The sequence below is a fragment of the Apteryx mantelli genome, chromosome Z (assembly GCF_036417845.1).
Source record: "Apteryx mantelli isolate bAptMan1 chromosome Z, bAptMan1.hap1, whole genome shotgun sequence".
NCBI classification, from domain to species: Eukaryota; Metazoa; Chordata; class Aves; order Apterygiformes; family Apterygidae; genus Apteryx; species Apteryx mantelli.
In genome coordinates this window covers 13,545,680-13,566,133 of record NC_090020.1, presented here as the reverse complement: position 1 = coordinate 13,566,133, position 20,454 = coordinate 13,545,680, and the positions used below count along the sequence as shown (strand labels likewise).

Here is a 20,454-nt window from a genome sequence, read left to right as displayed (position 1 = left end):
TAGGCACATACTTAAATACACAACTGAGCAGTGATCTGAATGTGGGGCATGGATCTACCCTGGCTCCAGAGTTGCCAACTACAGAGACTGCAACAGGACTGACACTCACTGAGAAGGAAGGAATGCTGAGCACATAGTTAATAGTAACAGTCCAAAAATAAGTTTGGCCACGACCCTTCATCCTTGCTTGAATAATGTCAAGCAAGAAGCTGAAAAGGGTTACCAACACAGAAAATCTGACAAACCACTGAAATACTCCACTTACGTAGTTTTCCAAGCCCTTATAGATGTTATCGGCATGGACAGATAAGTCACAGATGCTATCTGCATTTTCTCATAGTATGTATTTTCTTAACAGACAGAAAACTTGTAGTAAGGATTAGAAACAAGAGATTCCCCCAGGAACAGTGTCTTGACAAAAACCCCATTCTGCTCCTGCTGGCATGCTGCATGACTCTACAGGAATGTGCTGTAGAGTCAACAGCTGACCTTGCTTGGTGGGACTGGTGGGGCATGTTGCAGTCCATTAAAAAAAAAAAAAAAAAAAAAAAGAGGGACTGACCTCTCTCTTCAGTCTTGGGACTTAACTCTTCTTCTTTTTCTTCCTCATCACTGCTGGAGCTTTCTGTTTTCCCCTTCATTTGTTCCAACTGATCCAAGTTAACCCGTCCAACCAGCTCAAAATTACGACTCACCTTTGAAAGGAACAGTTTTGTCAGCAATTAGCACCATCATCAGCTACTCAGAAAAACTACCTTATATGCAAAATGAAATCCAGTATGCCCCCAAACCTCCTTCTATAACTACAGGTGACATGCAGGCACCCAATCAAATTAATACTTCTTTCTTTTCAATTACAATGATTCTTCTTTCCCTTTTTATACTGAATTTATCAATCTTGCTTTTCAAAACTGAAAGCCATTCAATAAATCCCCCTCATTTCTTCCTCTTTTTGAAGTATTAAAACTAAAAAGTCCAAGAAAAGCTACGCACCATAAGTCCTACCCTTTCATGGTAGCGTTAAACCACTGTGATCAAACATTGCTATTGCACACCACCACTTAAGGAAAATCCTTTGTGACTGGTTCATTCAGCTTCATGCATGAAAGGATAGGTCCTCTACTAAGCACATGTCTGCTGTGCGCCGCATACACTTTCACTCATTAATAACAGATTAATTTTCATTATGAAGGGCTGCAAAGTGCTTTGCAAACTGATATACAGACTATAATGGGAACACTTCACCCAGCAGTCAAATTCAGCTAACCCTTGGGTGAAATGCACCAGCTTTTTAACAGCTCACAGCAACAGTATGAAAACAGCAGCTTAAGACCGGTAAGTCAGGAACATCACTATATCCAGCAGAAACAGCAGAGGAGCAGCCCAGATTTACAGTAGAGGTGGAGAGTGTGGAGCATGACCAGGACACTAGGGCTAATACTTGTTGGATGACAAGCACTCTCTAAGCTCATTGATCACTGCTGGGCAGGATTTTGGATTCATCTTTCATGCAAAAAAGTCAGCCCTCCAGCAGCACAAGGCACTGAGCCACAGAGACAGAGAGGATGGAGAGGAAGGAATGAGTGCAGTACAACAACTCCTGCAAGATGCTGAATGAAATATCAACCCCACTGATTGTGTTTTATCCCTCTGCAGGAAAAGGAATGTGAATGAATCTAAGGAATGTGTGACTTAAGACAGTAGTGTACCTCCAAATCCTGTACTACCCTAAATTCAGCAGTGTGCAGGTATCAGGTTCCTTGAACTACTCCATGCAGAGAGCTGTGCTGAGGTCCTCTGACTTAACAAGTTATCTACTGAGATGTAAGCAAATATGACCATGTGCAAGGCACTTACTGCTCTGCTCATGCACAGGAGCTCACTAAGGTGCAATACATCAATTGTGTGTCTAAGCCTAGGGCCTGGCCAAAAATTAGAATGATAACATTTAAAAATTACCAAAGAGAGATGGGGAAGACTTCAACTATTGGCATCATCATTGCAGGTCAGAATCGGAAAGGAGAGGCAGGTAAGGAAACAATCTTCCCAGCCTGATGCACTAAGCCAAAGAATGAGAAATGCTGCATCTCTGATATCCCAGGGCCCTTGCTGTGGTGACTGGGAGATGTGGAACATCTCGGGTACTATGCAAAGTGTAGAAAGATTCTCAAGGAGTAATAAAGAGGGCAGATAAGCATAAGAGGCCAGTGTAAGTTTACAGAGCTTGTTTTTACAGGTAGTCAAATATTTTTTAAGTGTGAAAAGTTTTGTTGGGACTTTTGATGCTAATTTTGTCAATATACATTTGGTTGTAGGAAAATTGTCATTCAAACAACAAAGTTGGGTGAGTTTTTAGTGAGGACTGGGGCAGCTCAGCTCCAATATGTGAAGTCAAATAGCTACCTCCCCAGGAACTGCAACAAGAAAGAATTCTGATAAATACTGCAAAAACATATTTCAGTTCTAGAACTCAAGTTTCTCTCACAGCAACACAACTACAAAAAATCAGAGTTAACAGAAGTCTGTGGAAAGCCTTCTAATGAGTTCCCCAAGACTGGATCAAGTCTGTACTCAGGGACTCCACACAAACACTAAAGCAGCCTTAACTTAGGACCTGGTTATACTTGCTGTTTATCTTTCCCTCATTAAATGTAAACGGGGATGTATTGCCCTCTTTGTTATTAAAATATGCATGGCATGTCATGTTGCTGAAGTTGCCAGAGCAATCTTAAGTTTGGAATCTCCTGGCTTTTAGAGAGGCCGAATAACACAGCCTTAATGTTGTTTCACAACTCCTTTTCTTTTTTTCTTTTCTTTAAATAAACTTAGCATACACAAGTGCCTTTTCCAGATAATCATACTCTGCAGTCAACAATCAGCCAATTCTGGTCACTCTGAACAGCTCTATAAACCCTTAATCTTGATTTTTATTTTTATTTTAAAGAATACATGCTTTACAGAAAGGGAAGCCCAGCATGGGAGTGAGCTGTTTCCAAGTTTTATGGGAAATAAAAAAAAAGGCAGGTTGGCTAATCAGAATTGACATGGACATTAAAAAACTAAATATGGCAATTGCAAGGAGTAGATTGTTACAAATTAAACCTATTAGGATGTTACCTTGTGCTCATCTCGAAGGTGAGCATCCAGCTCTTCTGTGTGTTTGGTCTCATAGTAGCAGAGTTGGCATTTGTAAGGTTTCAGTTCATTGTGCTTTTCTATGTGCTGCTGCAAGCTCTCATCACTGGAGCAGGTAAAGGTACACTTATCACAGCGGAAAACAACTCCCTGCAAGTACTTTGACAGTTTGGAACGACAGACTTCGATGGGAACGACTCGCTCTTCTGTGGGCAGAGGACAACATTTGTTTAACAAATTTTACAAAATATCAGGTAATGTGTCGACAGTCTGGAAACCACCACCCACACAATGAACAAGATCTGCCATATGGTCATGCAATCCTTCTACTGAGGAGCTAAACTGGACCGAAATGAACAACTTCTCTTCCTGCAAAGATAGGGTTAATCCTCCAAGGCTACCCATGCAGGTGTCCTCACAAATGTAACTGCTCACTGGGTGAAGAGGATGGGAAATGGAGGTTTTGGGGCAAATTAGACTCCATCTGTGAGTCAGAGTAGCAGAGCCTGGGAACACAAAAACAGCTATAAATCAGCCAGATCAGCAGTCCATTCTGGTTCAATACTTGACAGCAGCCAGTAACGGCTGCTAGAAATGTAATAAACTGGGAATCTGTAGCGTGATTCCCAATGCATCACCCTCCCAGTTCTCTAAAAATCATGGCTGCTATCCTCACCACCCCATCAGAAGCTGTTTGCTAGGGTGTGTAGGGCAGCACCTTCTTCTGAAGTGGCTGTGCAGTTCAGCCAGGGGCAGAAACTCCCAATCCACCCTCTGCTTTTAAACAGCTCTGGTTCAAAATCTACACACATGGCAGTTCAGATTACAGCTACAAGCATGTACTGAAAATGCTCTCACTGAGTTTTTTAAACTCTCCACTTCTCATGCAAAACACACACATTTAAGAGAGTGGCAATTAATTTCAGTCTTTCAACAGAGCCAGAATCCCGACGTGTTTAACACTTGTCCACTGTGGTTCTCCAAGCTGTGCGCACAAGGGAAATCCCAAATTTGACCTTTCAGCCAAGGGTCACCAGAAGGCCCTCATTATGGGCTTTTGTTACTCAGCTGGCCTTTTGAACTGGAACACTGAAATTTAGTACCGTTATTCCCTATGGATCGCAGATTAAAGGAGGAGTTTGATCTTCCTCATGCAGGTCATCACTAACAACGTATTAAAACAAACGAACAAAAAAACCAGGCCTGAATCTCAGATGGCAGACATGAAAGGTAAGGGACTCTGTGAGACACGACAGTCCACGCAAGGTATGGATCTGAGCCAATGGGTCCCTTTCTTCAGCGAGGAGAGTAACATCACATCCAAAGACAGTTACAGAAATGCAAACTCCCTTATGGTTTCTGTAAGGTGGTAAAAACTATAACAATTCATTCACCTTTGACCAATCCACATCTCACCACTGCTCAGGAGATTTTTTCACAGCCCATCTAAATACTCCATCCTCTTCAGCTTCTCCATGAACATAAAAGTTATCCTACCACATAACTTCTTCTCTGGAGGCTTCAAAAGTGGAAATTTTCCCCAAAGCTATGCCTGACAAAAACTCTGAGAACTTGAGATTCTTTTCTACACCAGCAACAGCTTCTCTAGCTATAAAAATGCCAAGCTGTGGCCATTTGGGGCGGGGGTGGGTGGGTGGAGAAATAGGGTCTAAGAGATAACAGAATTTAAAGCTGTGATTCTAGGGTCAGAAGAAGACTTTTTTAGAAGCTTTTTACAGCTGTGTGTCTTTGGACTCACTGAAGTAAGGCAACTTGTTTTCAAAAAGTGAAAAAAGCCAAATGAAGTTTTCAAAAAGAGAAGCACTGACTAATTAAAACACTTGAAAATTCATTTTTTCTCTAGCACATGGCACAGATTAAAAAAAAAAAGAAACACTAAATACAGGACAGTATAAAAGGTTTTATCTGCCACTCTGGAGTAAAGTAGCATTTCCTATTTCATACCAGCAAAACCTATTATCTCACAGACAATCACCCCCCCCCGCCCCAAATCAAAGGCAGCACAATAACATGAAAAAAGCAAGATAAACATAAACAGGAATTTAGCCTGAAAGATTTCACTTTCATGAGATAATATTTTAAAACTTTTACATGAACGTATTCACCTCTGTGAGCTTCCTTCAGGCAAAGAATTTGGAACTTGCAGGGTGATTTGGATCCAGAACCTCGCATTTTGCAAGGTGATGCTCTACTCTCTGGCCATTCTACCGGTCGCCACTTGCACCCACAAAGCTCTCTATATTTAGCTACTCATTTAGAACACACTTACCATATCCAGGCAACTGACAAAATTTCGGTAAACTCTTAAGTTCTATGTGCAAACTGGAAGCTTTAGCTTCCTTCTCCATGTGCAAACTTCAAAGTTCAGCAGTATCTAAACAAAAGACTACTGTATGTGCCTCATAAAAGGATGTCTTTTATTGTGGAGCAGTGTAGCAAGAGGTGTAAGAAAAAAAAAGCCCCAAACAAACAAACAAACGAACAAAAAAGCCCACCTAAAAAGCAACATCTTTGTTTAAGAAATCTAAACCTTAGTTTAGACTGAAATATTCAGGCTAATTCTGATACAGATCAGAGATTAAATGGAAAGGCTATTAACGCACTAGATATTTGCAGTACAGTAACTCAAAGCAGACACATATATTTTCCTCAAGGCATAAAAAAGCCCATGGCTCTATCAGTCCTTAATTATAAGGAAATATCTTTACTCAGCAACACACCATAGCATACACAAGTAATTTCCTTCCCTTAAATGCAAACCAAGAACAAACAAAACAGTCCTGCTATCTAGGCACAGACCAATTATTCAGTAATATCGGTTGTTTGCATGTATGTATTCTTGCCTGTAATCAATGTACTTCCATGCTACAGTCATAGAACTGGAGTGTTTATGTTCCAGTAGCCAAAAGCAAGCAGAGCACAGGGGTTCCTCATGTATCATTCAAGTTGTGTGTGCAAGGGATAATGCCAGAAACATCCACATGCAGGGATCAAGATATGTGATAAAGAAGCCTTTCAGGATGTATAGTAAGTAGAAAATGTGACCCTTCTACATGAAAGTTACTATTTCAGAGAAACGCGTGCTACTTCTCTTAAATGAAAGAACAAAATTGTTATTTGTACCAAGAAGAGAGTAAAACAGAAGAGTAAAAAGAAAAAAGAAAACCTCCCCAAGGATTTTAAAGAAGTAGACCTAATACTGATCTTGGTAAGTTGCATTCAGCGCTGGAAAAATAGCGACTTCAAAATGTGGGATGGGAAAACCTATTGGAATAGATAATAAAACTTAATTGCACTGTCCAGACTAAACGAAAGGCCATGATCTATACTGGGCAAGGAGCAGGAGTTCACTGTGTCCTTTGTGGAAGGTCCAAGAGCAACTCAGGCATACCTGCTGAGAAGGCCAGGAGGAACCTGAGAGCCAAACCTTCTCTCTTCACTTGCCTGCGCAGCAGCCTCTGAATGCATCAAACCCTTGCTGCAGCCTATCAAAAGGTGCTGAGTTTGTGCTCCCCTTGTGTGCGGAGAAGGCAAGTTAAACAGCTTTTACACTGATGAAGAACTGATTGAGCAGAATAGGTGACACACGAAAGAAAGCTCTTGAAGCCATCCTGCTTGGCCTTCACCCTTAATGGGAAACACACTCCTTGCTTAAATTTTTTCTCACAAGCCATTCAGTCTTTTACCCTATAATGCTTTAGCCCAGTACGAGTCAACTTCTGTAGCTACTCACTAAGAGGCAAATACACTCTTCATTCCAACCACATGCTGCCTAATCAAGGACTCAGGATGCTACCATTTTGAAAGCTATAATGTAAGACTTATATACCTGCAACTGTTTTTTTGGTTTTTTTGCACAGGAGGAAAGTTGGCCAAAAAATGGGTCAAATTCTTCACTCCTGATTTTACACACCGCACCACTCTGTCTGCCTGGAAAACAGATGTTCTTGGACCACAGCATGGGACTATGTCCTTGTTTTATCAATGCAATGGCTATAAACAAGGAAGGCTACCTCAGACTATGTTCAGCAGCCTTCAATCTCTCTTTCAGCGCACATTAGACTGTGTCAAAATTATCTGCTTCAGTTGCCACACAATTAAATACAACAGCAAGGTTTTTCATCTGGATATATGCACCAGAAAGAACTTTAAAGAAGGACCCTCCTTTCTTTAATGGCTGCATGCTCCATGCCTGAGAAAACCCTTGTCCTTCTCTCAGGGGCCTCTGAGAATCTTTACCAGCTGAATTCCCACTTGCATTGAATCTTCTTTACTCTGTTTTACTTCCCCCAACACTCTAGTGGGTGTATAATCACATCCCTTGCTATCAGTTATTTTCAACAGCACAAGGGTTTAGGTTGCTTTGTGCAACTGAAGCAACAGCTATAGAGAAGAACAGATCCACAGTGCCACTTACCCAGGAGGTAACCACCTCCTTGCAGTTGGTCAGAAACAGCTCTGTAAAGCCAGCACAGCTGCTTGAGCTCACGAAGTGCTACACCATTACAGCAACTGGGCATTCCCAGTATAAAGTTAACCTTTGCTGGAAATTTTCCTAAGCCCAGCAAGTTCTCCCTTGTTCTGTCTAACTACATTTTATATGTTTGGCTGTCTCACTGGAACTCAGGCAGAGACACAAACCAGAGCACACCCCGTCAGCACCCGAAACCACAGGGTCCCCTGAACGGGGCTACCAAACCCTTCTCTCCTCCAAAGTGAGCTAATTTTGGAGCATGAACTGAAGCTGGGCAAAACCCAATACTGTGACACCTTCAAAGACAAGCACTCACCAAAGTAAAAGCATCTGACAAACACAACCAAATAAGGCAGCTTTGCTATGCACTTTCTGAATCGCTGACAGGTCATTTTCTCCCCCAGATGTTTCTTCAGAACAGGCCTTCCAGCAGACAGACACTTGTTTGAACTCCGTCTACCTCACTGCTTTGGTACAAGGACTTTAAGCAACCAACACTGAAAAGTGGTATGTTACAAGAAATTATGATAACGCTTGTCACACCAGGAGCTTCTTCAGGAAAAAGATGGCATGCAAAACTTGTGTTTGCTCACCATCAATACCCTACTGCGAAACCCTGCCCAACCTGCAAGCAGGCAAAGTGCCATCCCAACACATGGGTTTGGATTTCGGCAGCCAACAGACCATCTACAAGCATCAAGTGTGATAGCTATGGGCAGGAATCCCAGCCCAGTGAGCCCAAACAGCTGTCTCTTCCGAGCTTGCAAGTCTGCAGTTAATAGAATATAAAAATCCCTAATCCCACTCTTAGCTGGGTTAAAAAAAGAAAGGAGGGGTGGAGATAGAAAAGGAGTCTTAAAGAAGAACAAAAACATGATAATTCTTGTTTTGATCTTAAGAACAGCAAGACAGATAATGAAGACAAAAATTTCAGGCAAGTAATCAAGGGATATTTTGGGGCTTCTAGGATTAGCTGATATACCGTGCCACAGTGTTTATAATAGCAAGGATTTTATCATAGCAAGGACATACGTAGGAAATAACCCTGGCCTAGGTCACAGTTGTAAATTAGTGTAACTCTTGCTAAACAGGTGCTCGTTGACTGTTAACCTCTTTAGATGAAAAGCTTAAAAACAATTTTAAATCTGCCTTGTTTCAGCACTGGTTGACTTTGTATTTTACAGTAAAGAAGTAAGATGCATCATTTAGAAACAGAATAAAAGATATTCAAGGGCTGGTGACCTATTCAACATACTTGCACTCATAAACAGGGAACAGAAAACTTAATGGAACCACTCTGAAAAAAGAGGGCATTGTTCAGCTTTCTCCGCATCAGATACAGACAAATATAGGGGTATCGTTACCTCTGTGCAGTACTATATGGTCAATCATGTTGCGTTTGTATTTGGTGTGGTATAGGCAAAGAGGACAGCGAAGGTCTTTGGGTCCTTCCTCAGGAACTGCCGAGTGCCCAGCTTCCACATGCATAGTAAAAGCAGATCTGTGAAACAGGAGGGAGACATGGAAGTAGTCAGAAGAGGTGTGCAGGGAACGCTGAAGTGTCACAGCTCTATAAGGAAAGTGTCGTGTAAAATCGTACAGATACCACTCAGCCTTGTCTTCACCGTGCCACATGGCATTTCAGCAGGACTACTCACATGAGTAACACATGAGCAGAGGTATTTGCAGGCTTGTATCCTCAAGTAACTGACACGCATTCTGACAAGATATTCTTTTGCAGGGGTTGCTGTATAGTCACATTGCTATAGTTAAGATAGCAAAAGAATTCCCATCTTTCATGCTTGTTAACTGTCTTCAGGCTGAAATATTCTGTGTACTTTCTATCTGACAAAGATTTAATTTTTATCAAGTTGAGTAAAATCCTATCAACTCTTCTGGACTTGCACAAGGAGGACAGACTTACTTCTGAGTGCAAAAACCATCCTCAACCACCTCTGTCTTTGCAGGATGAGCCCCAAATCAGTTGAATTGTTCAGATTCAGGTTATGAAACAGACTTGTGTTCACAGTGAGTTTGGCACTGAGTAGGTAAGTTTTAAAATATCAGTTATAAGGATCTGAAAACACAGGACTCAGAATACTCTACATATTAATGTGGAGGAAAGAATGAATACTCCATGGCACTTTTGCACAACAAATGTCATGGTGGCATTACATTAGCTGCATACTTTTTGTAAGTTGCAAGAGACATGAGTACAGAGGAAATAAACTGTACACCTATCTAACCACAACCTCAACTACTGAAATGAGAGGTGTTGTAAACTTAGAGGACTTGGTCATTTTTTCCTCAAGTAGTGGTAAAGCTTGCAAAAGCTAAGCAGCTTGCTGTAGTGAACTGGAGAATTCAAAGTCCCTTTGAAGTTCTTCAAGTCTGTTAGCTTGAATACAAAGCAACTTACACAACTGGCTTTGGGCCTGATCCTGTGACTGCTGAAGTCTACAGGTGTATTTTTATCAACTTCAGTGAATGTTTTCATGCTTTTAATTTTCTATGGCGAGTGGAAGAGGGAATTTGTTTGGGTTTTGCCTTTTTTTAAGAGAAAGAACACACTGTGCTTCTAAAGAGGAAAGACTTAATCCCCAAATGTTTGAGACACCACATTAAAGAACCTAACTTCTTTATATAACTGTGAACATATTTAATTACAGCTTGATTTAAGATGATTTCACTTTATACTGGCAGGAAAAAGGGCACTACCAAGATGTGGAAAAGATTCAATGGACCTGGCAGTGGCTGGCAATCTTTAAGACAGATAGCAATTAGGATGTGAGGCATAAGCAGCAAATTATACCATAAAGCCAGTAAGCAACTGAAGCAAAAAAGTCTACAGATCTGTAACTGGAGGTTGCTCTTGTGTGGATTCTCTCATGTGTAACAGGTTTGTGCTCAACATTTTCTTCAACAGTACATCTCTCCCTCACCCAACCATACTGCTGATTTTCACAAATCTCTTAAGAATTTAACAACTTTGAGACCTCAAATGTTAGCTAAGAAGGTTACGCTCAAGGGTTCAGCATATCAGAACACAAGTGCATGAGCATTTTTTCCTCGGAAGAACAGCTAAAAACGTGCACACACACAGAGACACACACATACAGAGCTGAGATTTTAAATTCTGCAATATCTGATTGGATTTGCTGAAATGTTTCTATATGTTATCAAGTACTTTGGAGAATGCTTTCCATTTCGGCTAGATAAATGGTGGGGCAAATAAAATTACATGAGAGTTTTTTCAGAGAAGGAATATAAACTCTCCTGCCTCCCTAGAACACTTGATTGTTCCATACTTCATGCTGGCTGTACCAAGAAATAACCTTATTTTTGGAGAGAAAAATTTTGACATAAGGATGAGCTTCTAATTACTTATACTGAGGAACAGAGCACTACCTGTACCCTCTCCTCCAGCAAGCACAACCTACTGCAAGGGTTTCTTGTGCTTTTGTCTGCAGCAGATGGTACCAGCTGTTGTAGGAGAGAGGAAAATGGATTACATGGATGCTGCTGTGATCTGGCACGGCATTTCCTATGTTTCTCCCTCTGGTCAGCAGTGGCCATGTTTCTCTTAGCTACAGCCAGCTCCCAAAGATCTCAGAAGTCTTTTCAAGTGCTAAAAAGCCCTTATGAGTTCAGTTTATCTGCTTTGCACAGTACTTACTTAAAGCCTGTATAAAAGGAACAATCTTTGCACTTGAAGAGTTTTTTCCCTCCATGCTTGTCACGGTAATGACGCCGAATGCTCTGTATGTAACCCGAGGAGAATTCGCAAAATTCACAGTTAAGGATGGCTTCTGTTTTTTCCACTCCTGCAGCACTCCCAGAAAGTGGGATTGGACTGATGTTATTGTTGTTTCTGGCCAAAGCTGCAGACTGGTAGTGGTTCAACTGCTGCTGAACATCAGGAGGCTCCGAGTATGAAGAGTCTGTAGAGAAACAAGAAAGAAGTTGTTATTTCAGGTAGGTATACAAATCTAAAAAGGTTCAAGGCCTGCTCCAGCACCTATCGATGTTTACACGGGTTTGATCAAGCCTTCAGTTACAAAATCCAAAGACAGTTTTCTGAAGGGATAAAGAAAAAAAGGTGTAGCATTTCTTTATCTAATCTAATCTGCATTCTACAATTTAAAAGATGATCAGCTGAAATTATGCTTTTTAGATCTGATTTGGAGATGGAAGAAGTAGTGACAGATTTAAGTTAAAAGTAGTCTAAAAAGAAGTCTGGTTTCAAGACACTTTGAAATCGTGAAGGTAAAACGTATTAATCATACTGCCAAGTGCTCCTGCAGAATGTTTGGTGCATAAATCAAACCAGATCCTCTCAAATGTCTTATGCCAATTCACACCAGATGAAGATTTGGCACAGGATACATCTGAGCAACCTATCTAAAAGAAAAGAAAAAAAAAAAACAGCAAGAAAAAAGGAATGAATACACTTCCTTGCTCTGAAACTCATGGAACTATTCAAGAAGTCTACATCAAAAGTTAAGCCTATGAAAATGATGCAATTTTATTTTGTCATATTTGAAGCCATCCTCACAAAAGGTGAACTCAAGCCCTTCTAGTGGATGAGTTTTAAAATCAAGTTATCATTAAAAAAGATACTGAATCATAAATTCCTGTAAAGCAAGTTTCCAAACCACATCTCCTTAGAAGTTACTAATTTTTGCCATACTGAGAAAAAGACTTCTTTATATAAATATATCTATCTATACATAAGCGTCCCTTACACAGTCCAGGAGAAGTCTGTCACACCATTTTATTGGCGTGTGGAGAAACACAGTCTAGAGATGCCTCAGCACTGAAACTGAAAACTAGAATACTCTTGTTGGACCCCAAAACAAGGGGGGCAGAGGGGCCTTGAACCCTTCCCAATGCATGGTTTTGAATGTGGATGTTAGGAATTCATCTGCTTTGTCCTATATAACCCACAGCTGCCCATGAATGGCACAAATGGAAGCAGATGAATAAAGCACAGATGAATTTCAGTGCAACTTTCCTGAAAAGAAGACAAAAAGCTTTTTTCTTAAGCTTTTTGGAAGAAAGAGGAGAAAAAAAGGAGAAGAAGAAAAGAAAAGAAAAGAAATAAGTAGGGATACGAACTGTACCAGACACCTCCTGCTTTGACGGGTACTTCATTTTCCAAAGCATAATTCCCTGAGGCTGGATATGTAGGAATTCTCTAATGCACATACTTGCAGGAACTTAATACCAACCATTCTTACCAATTAGTAAAGAGAAACAAAAGGCAAACAGGCCTATACAGCATTCAGCGTGGGGACTTCTCCACCTGTCTTCAAGAGTAAAATGCTTGCTTTCTTTTCTCACCGCCACAAAGGGGGTTATACATGCCTGAGAAACGAAAAACAAACCAACAACAGCAAAAAAACCAAACATACAAACAAAGCACAAAGCAGGAGATAGATGTCTCCAGGCTCCCCTGGCTTCATCACCAGGTGTACAGCCAAGACAAATGCAGAGACATGGAATATTCTGGTAAAAAGAACTAAGTTATTTTTGTTTCTCTTATCCAAGTCTCATGAACAGAGACTGGATCACAATGCAGTGTTTATCATCTCTGTTTTCATCACTTCTACAGCAGGCTTGCTCACCACTGAAGGCTCACAGTGAGTCCCACACATTCACTTCTCAAGGCTTGCTTTCCGCTTTTAACAGGCTCCCCACACCCTCCACGACAGCACAGGGCAGGCCTGAGGAGCGGCAGATCTCAGCACAAGTTTGCTCTTCCTCAAAGGCAGCAACCATGTGCTCCCCCTGCTTTTGGATCAGGGCCTCGAGGCCCAAAACAATGCACGGTTCAGAGCAGATCTGCTGACTTGCAAACCTGCAGCCCAGTGTCTGGGCTAGCTGGCTCAGTGCTTCTAAAAGCCCAGAATAGTTAGGCACACATTTCCCAACCATGATGTGACATCCTAAAAAAAGTTCATAGCACTGGAGATAGTTCTTCCTCCATGAGCACCAATCAAATTATTTGTAAGGCACAGATTACAACCTAGTTTGTAACCTACTGTCCTCTCCTCAGAAAGAAGGGATCAAAATTTTCCTTCATATCATCAAGATTCCCAGACAAAATCTCAGTGATGTCCATTGATAAGAATGTTGCAGAGTTAAAAGGGATTATTTTCAGAATGAGGAGGTTTTGTTGTTGCTTGGAAGGCCCATTATGTTTCACATGTTTTTATTTCCCTATCATCTGGTGTCTATTATTCCAGCTTTCAAACTCTGAATTGGGTATTTACATACTTCTGTGGAATCTGGTATGTAAAAACTGTGGAATTAGATAGCCTCTTCCCACAGGAAAAAAAATGCATGAAGTAACTCTCCTTGTCATCAGGAACAGCCAAAAGCAGATTCTACTTTTAATATTTGAATTCTTACTTAATTTCAACCTGTCTTTTTGTGCTGGCCACCTTACAATTTTAGTATATTGCTCTTTTACAATTAAGACAGTTTTGATACTTATAGAAAAGATGCCATCCCAAGAGCTTATGTGGAGAGTCTCACACTTAAACAATGGTAGCATGCATGTCCCTAGCTTTGCCTGTGTATTCCTCCTTCCTTGCCTTGCCAAAGGCTTTCATTATTTTTCAGTGCTTCTGGAGTGCAAGATTTAGCACTTTGTGAAGAAAAACACCCAGGATTAACTTGTGTATAGGGCTTCTGTTGCTTTCTGAGAATCAGCTTGCCAGATGGCTATCCTAGCACACAGGTGCAACCCAGGTCCACCATAAACACTTCGGACAGAGTCCAAAGCCGACTGAAGGCATGGGAGGTTTTCCACTGACCTCAACGAGCTCTGAACCACACTTTTTCGTGCCCACTCCAAAACCAGTGGAGGCAGTGGAAAGATACCAACTGACTTGCCTTTGCTTCTGACCATGTCTTTTAGCACACAGCACAGAAAGGACAGTGAGCAAACAAGAAATGGATTATGGGTTTTGGGTGTGTTTTTTTTGTACCAGCAGCTGAGGGAAGGACTAAGGAGGTACATCAGAAAACCATAGCCAAGGAGCAACTTCACAATGATTTTTAAGGAACACCGTTACCTTAAACTGGCAAAGCACTTCTACATGGGCACCTCCACTATTCTTGCTGAAAGAGCAGGCTGATGTCCCAGGCAGTCCAGCACATCCCTTAGCACTGCACTGACTTGAGATGTTAACCAAGTGTCATAAAAGTAGCAGCATTTATGTAGGCCTTGAGCAAGGGTGCCCCACAATGCTGGAGACCTTTTGATGGTCCTGCTGCAAGAACAGGATGCCTGGATACAAGAGTAGAGAACAAAGGAGGAAGAGAGTAGAGCTTTTCCCCCAGAGCTGCCTAACAACTGAGTCAGGGCCACATGTACCACCTCAGTTTTTTCCTGCACCCCAAACACAAAGGTTTGGGAGCACTCCACGAAAGCATTAACAATCTTGGCCCAGAGTTGGAAGAGGATCCGGCCACTCATGTCTGAAAAAAGTAAAATGGTCTTAGAAGTCTACATCAAAGTCAGAAAGCAGAAGAAAGACATTAAAATAAGCAAAGGGAAAAGTTAGAAAATTTATATTAAATACTGGCATACCTCATTTTATTGTGCTTTGCTTTATTGTGCTTTGCAGATATTGCGTTTTTTTTTTTTTTTTTAATAAATTGAAGGTTTGTGGCAACCCTGCGTCAAGCAAGTCTATCGGCACCATTTTTCCAACAGCATGTGCTCACTTTGTGTCTCTGTGTCACATTTTGGTAATTCTCGCAATATTTCAAACTTTTTCATTATTTTTATATCTGTTATGGTGATCTGTGATCAGTGATCTTTGAGGTTACTATTGGAATTGTTTTGGGGCGCCACGAATCATGCCCATATAAGGCGGCAAACTTAATTGATAAATGTTGTGTGTGTTCTGACTGCTCCAACGACCGGCCGTTCCCCCGTCTCGCTCCCTCTCCTCAGGCCTCCCTATTCCCTGAGACACAACAATATTGAAATTAGGGCAATTAATAACCCTACAATGGCCTCCAAGTGTTCAAGCGAAAGGAAGAGTTGCACGTCTCTCACTTTAAATCAGAAGCTAGAAGTGATGAAGCTTAGTGCGTAAGGCATGTCGAAAGTCGAGGGAGGCGGAAAGCTCAGCCTCTTGCTCCGAACAGTTAACCAAGTTGTGAATGCAAAGCAGAAGGTCTTGAAGGAAATTCAAAGTGCTACTCCAGTGAACACACGAATAATAAGTAAGCGAAACAGCCTTATTGCTGATATGGAGAAAGTTTGAGTGGTCTGGATAGAAGATCAAACCAGCCACAACATTCCCTTAAGCCAAAGCTGAATCCAGAGCAAGGCCCGAACCCTCTTCAACTCTGTGAAGGCTGAGAGAGGTGAGGAAGTGGCAGAAGAAAAGTTTGAAGATAGCAGAGGTTGGTTCATGAGGTTTAAGGAAAGAAGCCATCTCCATACCATAAAGTGCAAGGTGAAGCAGCAAGTGCTGATGTAGAAGCTGCAGCAAGTCATCCAGAAGATCTAGCTAAGGGAATTGATAAAGGTGGCTACACTAAACAACAGATTTTCAATGTCAACGAAAACAGCCTTCTATTGGAAGAAGATGCCATCTAGGACTTTCATAGTTAGAGAGGAGAAGTCTGTGCCTGGCTTCAAAGCTTCAGAGGACAGGCTGACAACAAGAGAACTAGAACTGACAACAAGAGAACTAGAATTAGAAGCGGAGCCTGAAGATGTGACTGAATTGCTGCAATCTCATGATAAAACTTTAATGGATGAAGAGTTGCTTCTTATGGATGAGCAAAGAAAGTGGTTTCTTGAGATGGAATCTACGCCTGGGGAAGATGCTGTGAACATGGTTGAAATGATAACAAAGGATTTAGAATATTATGTAAACTGAGCTGACAAAGCAGCGGCAGCGTTTGAGAGGACGGACTCCAATTTTGAAAGAAGTTCTGTTGTGGGTAAAAGGCTATCAAACAGCATTGCACGCTACAGAGAAATCCTTCGTGAAAGGAAGAGTCAATCGATGCGGCAAACTTCATCACTGTCTTAAGAAATTGCCACAGCCACCCCAACCTTCAGCAACCATTACCCTGATCAGTCAGCAGCCATCAACACTGAGGCAAGACCCTCCATCAGCAAAAAGATTACGGCTCGCTGAAGGCTCAGGTGATGGTTAGCATTTTTTAGCAATAAAGTATTTTTAGTTAAGGTATGTACATTGTTTTTTTAGACATAATGCTATTGCACACTTAATAGACTACAGTATAGTGTAAACATAACTTTTATATGCACTGGGAAAACAAAAAATTTGTGTGACTCGCTTTATTGCAATATTCGCTTTATTGCAGTCGTCTGGAACTAAACCCGCAATATCTCTGAAGTATGCCTGTAATGTAAAACATGAAGCCAAAGAGAAAACATGGAAGAGAAGAAAATGAAAATGATAAAGAAAAAACTGACAATCTTTTTTTTTGCTGGCACCACAAGAAAATAAGAGATGCTCAGGTATTCAATATAAGGAAGAGAAAACTGAATATTTAGCCTCAGTTGCTAAAAAAAAAAAAAGAAAAAAAGAAGAAAAAAAAAATCTATTCTTCACAATAATTTTACCTAAAATGAATGTTTCACCTAAAACAAATGTAAAGAACTTACCAGACCACTTCCAAAGCAAGCTAACAGCATGAGATGTTCTGAAGTAAAAGAAAAGGCACCTGCAGTCACGCCAAGAGGCAAAAATTAGCAGTAACCGACTTGACCAAATATGGAAGAACAACAGTGATATTGCAGATCTCATGACTAGAATTCTGCACCACCAGATCTACCTACAGATTACATTCACAGAAAGAGTAACAAGATTAGTTAAATCCCTGCCAGCGCTATGGATCTAAAAGCCATCAGGATCCACCCTCTGAACACCACAGGCTTCTCTTACCCAAAAGGTGAAATGACTATTTGAATGGAAAGCAGTAGAAATTACTGTCCATATGGTGCCCCATCAACAGAGCCATATATATATTACTGCTGTGTGCATGTAATAACACATAAGAAAGTCTGATAGTGTCTCTGCAAGGGGTGAAGAGAGACAGCATTTCCAGAAGCGCCTAAAACACTTTAATGCTTGCTAAGTGATTTTGCCATTCTGAAAACTTTACCCAGAGTACAGTCACAAAGACTGGCACAAAGTATCTGTCAACTCTGCTCAAAGCTACTGCCTTATCCACATGAGCCTAAATATGCGAATGGAATTCATGGTCTCCACTACAATGCAATATAATGCTAAAACTACAGGCTTGAGACACACCTGCACACCCTGGGATCATACACGAGGGAAAAATACACAGTGAGAATCCACTGCAGAAGCAAAATGAAAATCCAGGTTTTCATGGATGCTCTACAGCATATAAAATGTGGGTCAGATGGCTGAAAAAAGGAAAACTGGAATCCTTTCAGAAGGAAAAAATAAATAGTTAAGATTCTGATCCAGTTACATAAATTTACTCAGAAATTAAGTAACATTTTAGTTATTTGCACAGATTTTCAGATATCAATGAACATGAACACACCAGTGAAACACTCAAAAACAAGACACCTAAAACAAACAAGAACAACAGATTATAATACTTCAAAATGCTTAAGTAAAGGAAACTGAGTGGCAGTTGAAAAAACAGAAGAAAAAGTATCTATTAAAGAAAAAAAAAGAAACAGTGCTTCAGGAAGACATATCGTTCAAGAGAAGCCATAGTTTCAGTATACTGGAAAGTGAGTATATTGTATCTGCAAAGTACTAATAACCAGAAGGAGAGAGAAATAGACAAATCTGAAGGCACCACACTTTCCTAGTAAATCCACCCTGGAATATCAGCCACAGAGTCAGAGAGATCAGCATCTGCATGACAATAAAAACTAGGAAAGGGGGCATTTGGCTCTCAAGTTTAGAACAAACACAGAGAGAATGTACAAATCTCAAAAAGCTCTTGAAAGCTCTTTTGGGGAAAAAAGGGAATGTAATAACAAGTATGGGCCTAGGACATTATAGATCTGTGAGAGAGAGTCCTAAAGAGACCAAAAAGAGAATACCTGGAATGCTTTTTAATTTAGTGTGAATGCGTTCACACAAAGAGAAGATTTGTATGAAGAATGTCAGGGAAATTCCACGGAATTAAGAAAAGCAGTAGACAAATGGTTTCCTCTGGATATAAATATGCTTGTGAAGCCAAATCAAGATGCAACACTATACCAAAAAACACAAAATATATGGCCAAAAGCAAAGAACTGAACTATCAACAATAATTATTTAAAAAGGAGTAAGATAACGTTAGAAGTGGAGCTTATGAGAGTTAGGAACATAATTCCATCTGAAATTCAATGGGACTCAAAATCACCAGCTCACAGAGTGATGGGAAAGGATATAGTCATGAGTAGCAACAGCTTGAAAAGTGGGAAGGTGGCAAAGCAGAGTGTCATACAAAGATTGCTAAGACTATACACATTTGTTCACTTTATGCCATGCATCACTGACCTGGAAGGAAGAATATGTGGGAGGGTGAAATGTTCTGGCAATAAATTAAACTGAGGGGAGGGGAGGATAGAGAACAGAACAAGATTCAGAGGGATGCAACACAATATTGATGAACAAGCTTAGGGAACCATACTGTATGTAGATGTTCTATCCAGTGCATGTTTAAAAATAAAATTTGAACCTGGTCCTAGAAATAATTCTGATTTCTACTAAAGAACGTTTACATTGCTAGCATGTTGTGAAAGAGCTGTAATGGAAACAAGCTTTGTGCTCTCATTCTTAAACTTTAAAAGATGCAGGAATAGTATGGAAAGAAAATAAACTCCTTCAGTACAATTGCCATTTAAAGGATTAAAAACCAAACCAAACCAAAACAACCTTGTTGGAGCAATTTCTTTCAGCATTATCTATCACGGTCACTTTTGGATCATTTTGGACTAGCTTTTGCATCTAAAAAAAAGTTATTACATACATATCTAAGGTAACAGCAAAGGACAATCAGAAAGATACATGGACTATGGGATCTTGGTCATTCAAAGGAGCTGAGAAACTATATCTATGCTTTTTTAACACTTTGAATTTTCTTTTGAGTTATGTGCACACATATTTCTGAATCGAATGAGATAAATGCTGCACAGCTTCTTGTGCTAATGTCAGAATCACTCAGAGGTGACATGAACTTAATCTAACAAGAAGAAAGTAATAAAGAACTTTATCTTCCGAATTCCTTTACACAGAGAGATTCATACTACTGCCTACTGAAGTATCTCAGAGTTTCACAGTTGAGATCAAGCAGAAAGCGGTTATAATACTCCATATAATAAGACGCAAAGAAAAGCAGTGAGACTTTTGTAAGTCTTAGGAAGGAGGAAAAGTAACTGGTGAAAGAAGTTATGCCATATTATTTCTATTTAATGGGAGGGACCAGTTCAAGAGCTTCCTATGGCCTCCTTTTTTTGAGTTTCCAACACTACTAGAAATTCCAATTAACATTAGCTTTCAAGACCTACATTCATCCACAGAACAGGTATACCACGGCCGAGAACACTGCTTGAATCCTTACCCTGTTCTACTAATGCTGTAAGTTGGAAGGATCAGTTTTAGGCGTGGAGAAATACTTCATCACATAGCCATTTCACTTCCAGTTATCCCCTCTTTGCATCTGTTGTCCCCCCAACAACATTATTTTCCTGGCTTCAACCCAGTTTGATTTTCCTGTGGTTCTTTGAGTGCATATAGTCACTCTAATGCTGCATACAATCCTCTTTTTCAAATATGGGGTGTTTCAGC

General features: G+C 40.5%; 1 protein-coding gene across 5 annotated transcripts in view; it reads right to left on the bottom strand.

Annotated features, from left to right (window-relative positions):
• Positions 1-20,454, bottom strand: part of ZNF462 (zinc finger protein 462) — a 91,579-nt gene that overhangs the window by 5,734 nt on the left and 65,391 nt on the right. For 4 of the 5 annotated variants that reach the window (XR_010886828.1, XM_067315341.1, XM_067315344.1 and 1 more), the window contains 4 exons: positions 11,307-11,571; positions 8,995-9,131; positions 3,118-3,341; positions 563-695 (listed from right to left, as the gene is read on the bottom strand). Coding sequence is in view for 4 of the 5 variants with exons in the window: in XM_067315341.1 (XP_067171442.1) it covers positions 563-695; positions 3,118-3,341; positions 8,995-9,131; positions 11,307-11,571 (759 nt within the window). In the remaining variant the exon portion in view is untranslated. The remainder of the gene's footprint in view (positions 1-562; positions 696-3,117; positions 3,342-8,994; positions 9,132-11,306; positions 11,572-20,454) is intronic. The other variant, XM_067315345.1, reaches the window with a different exon arrangement.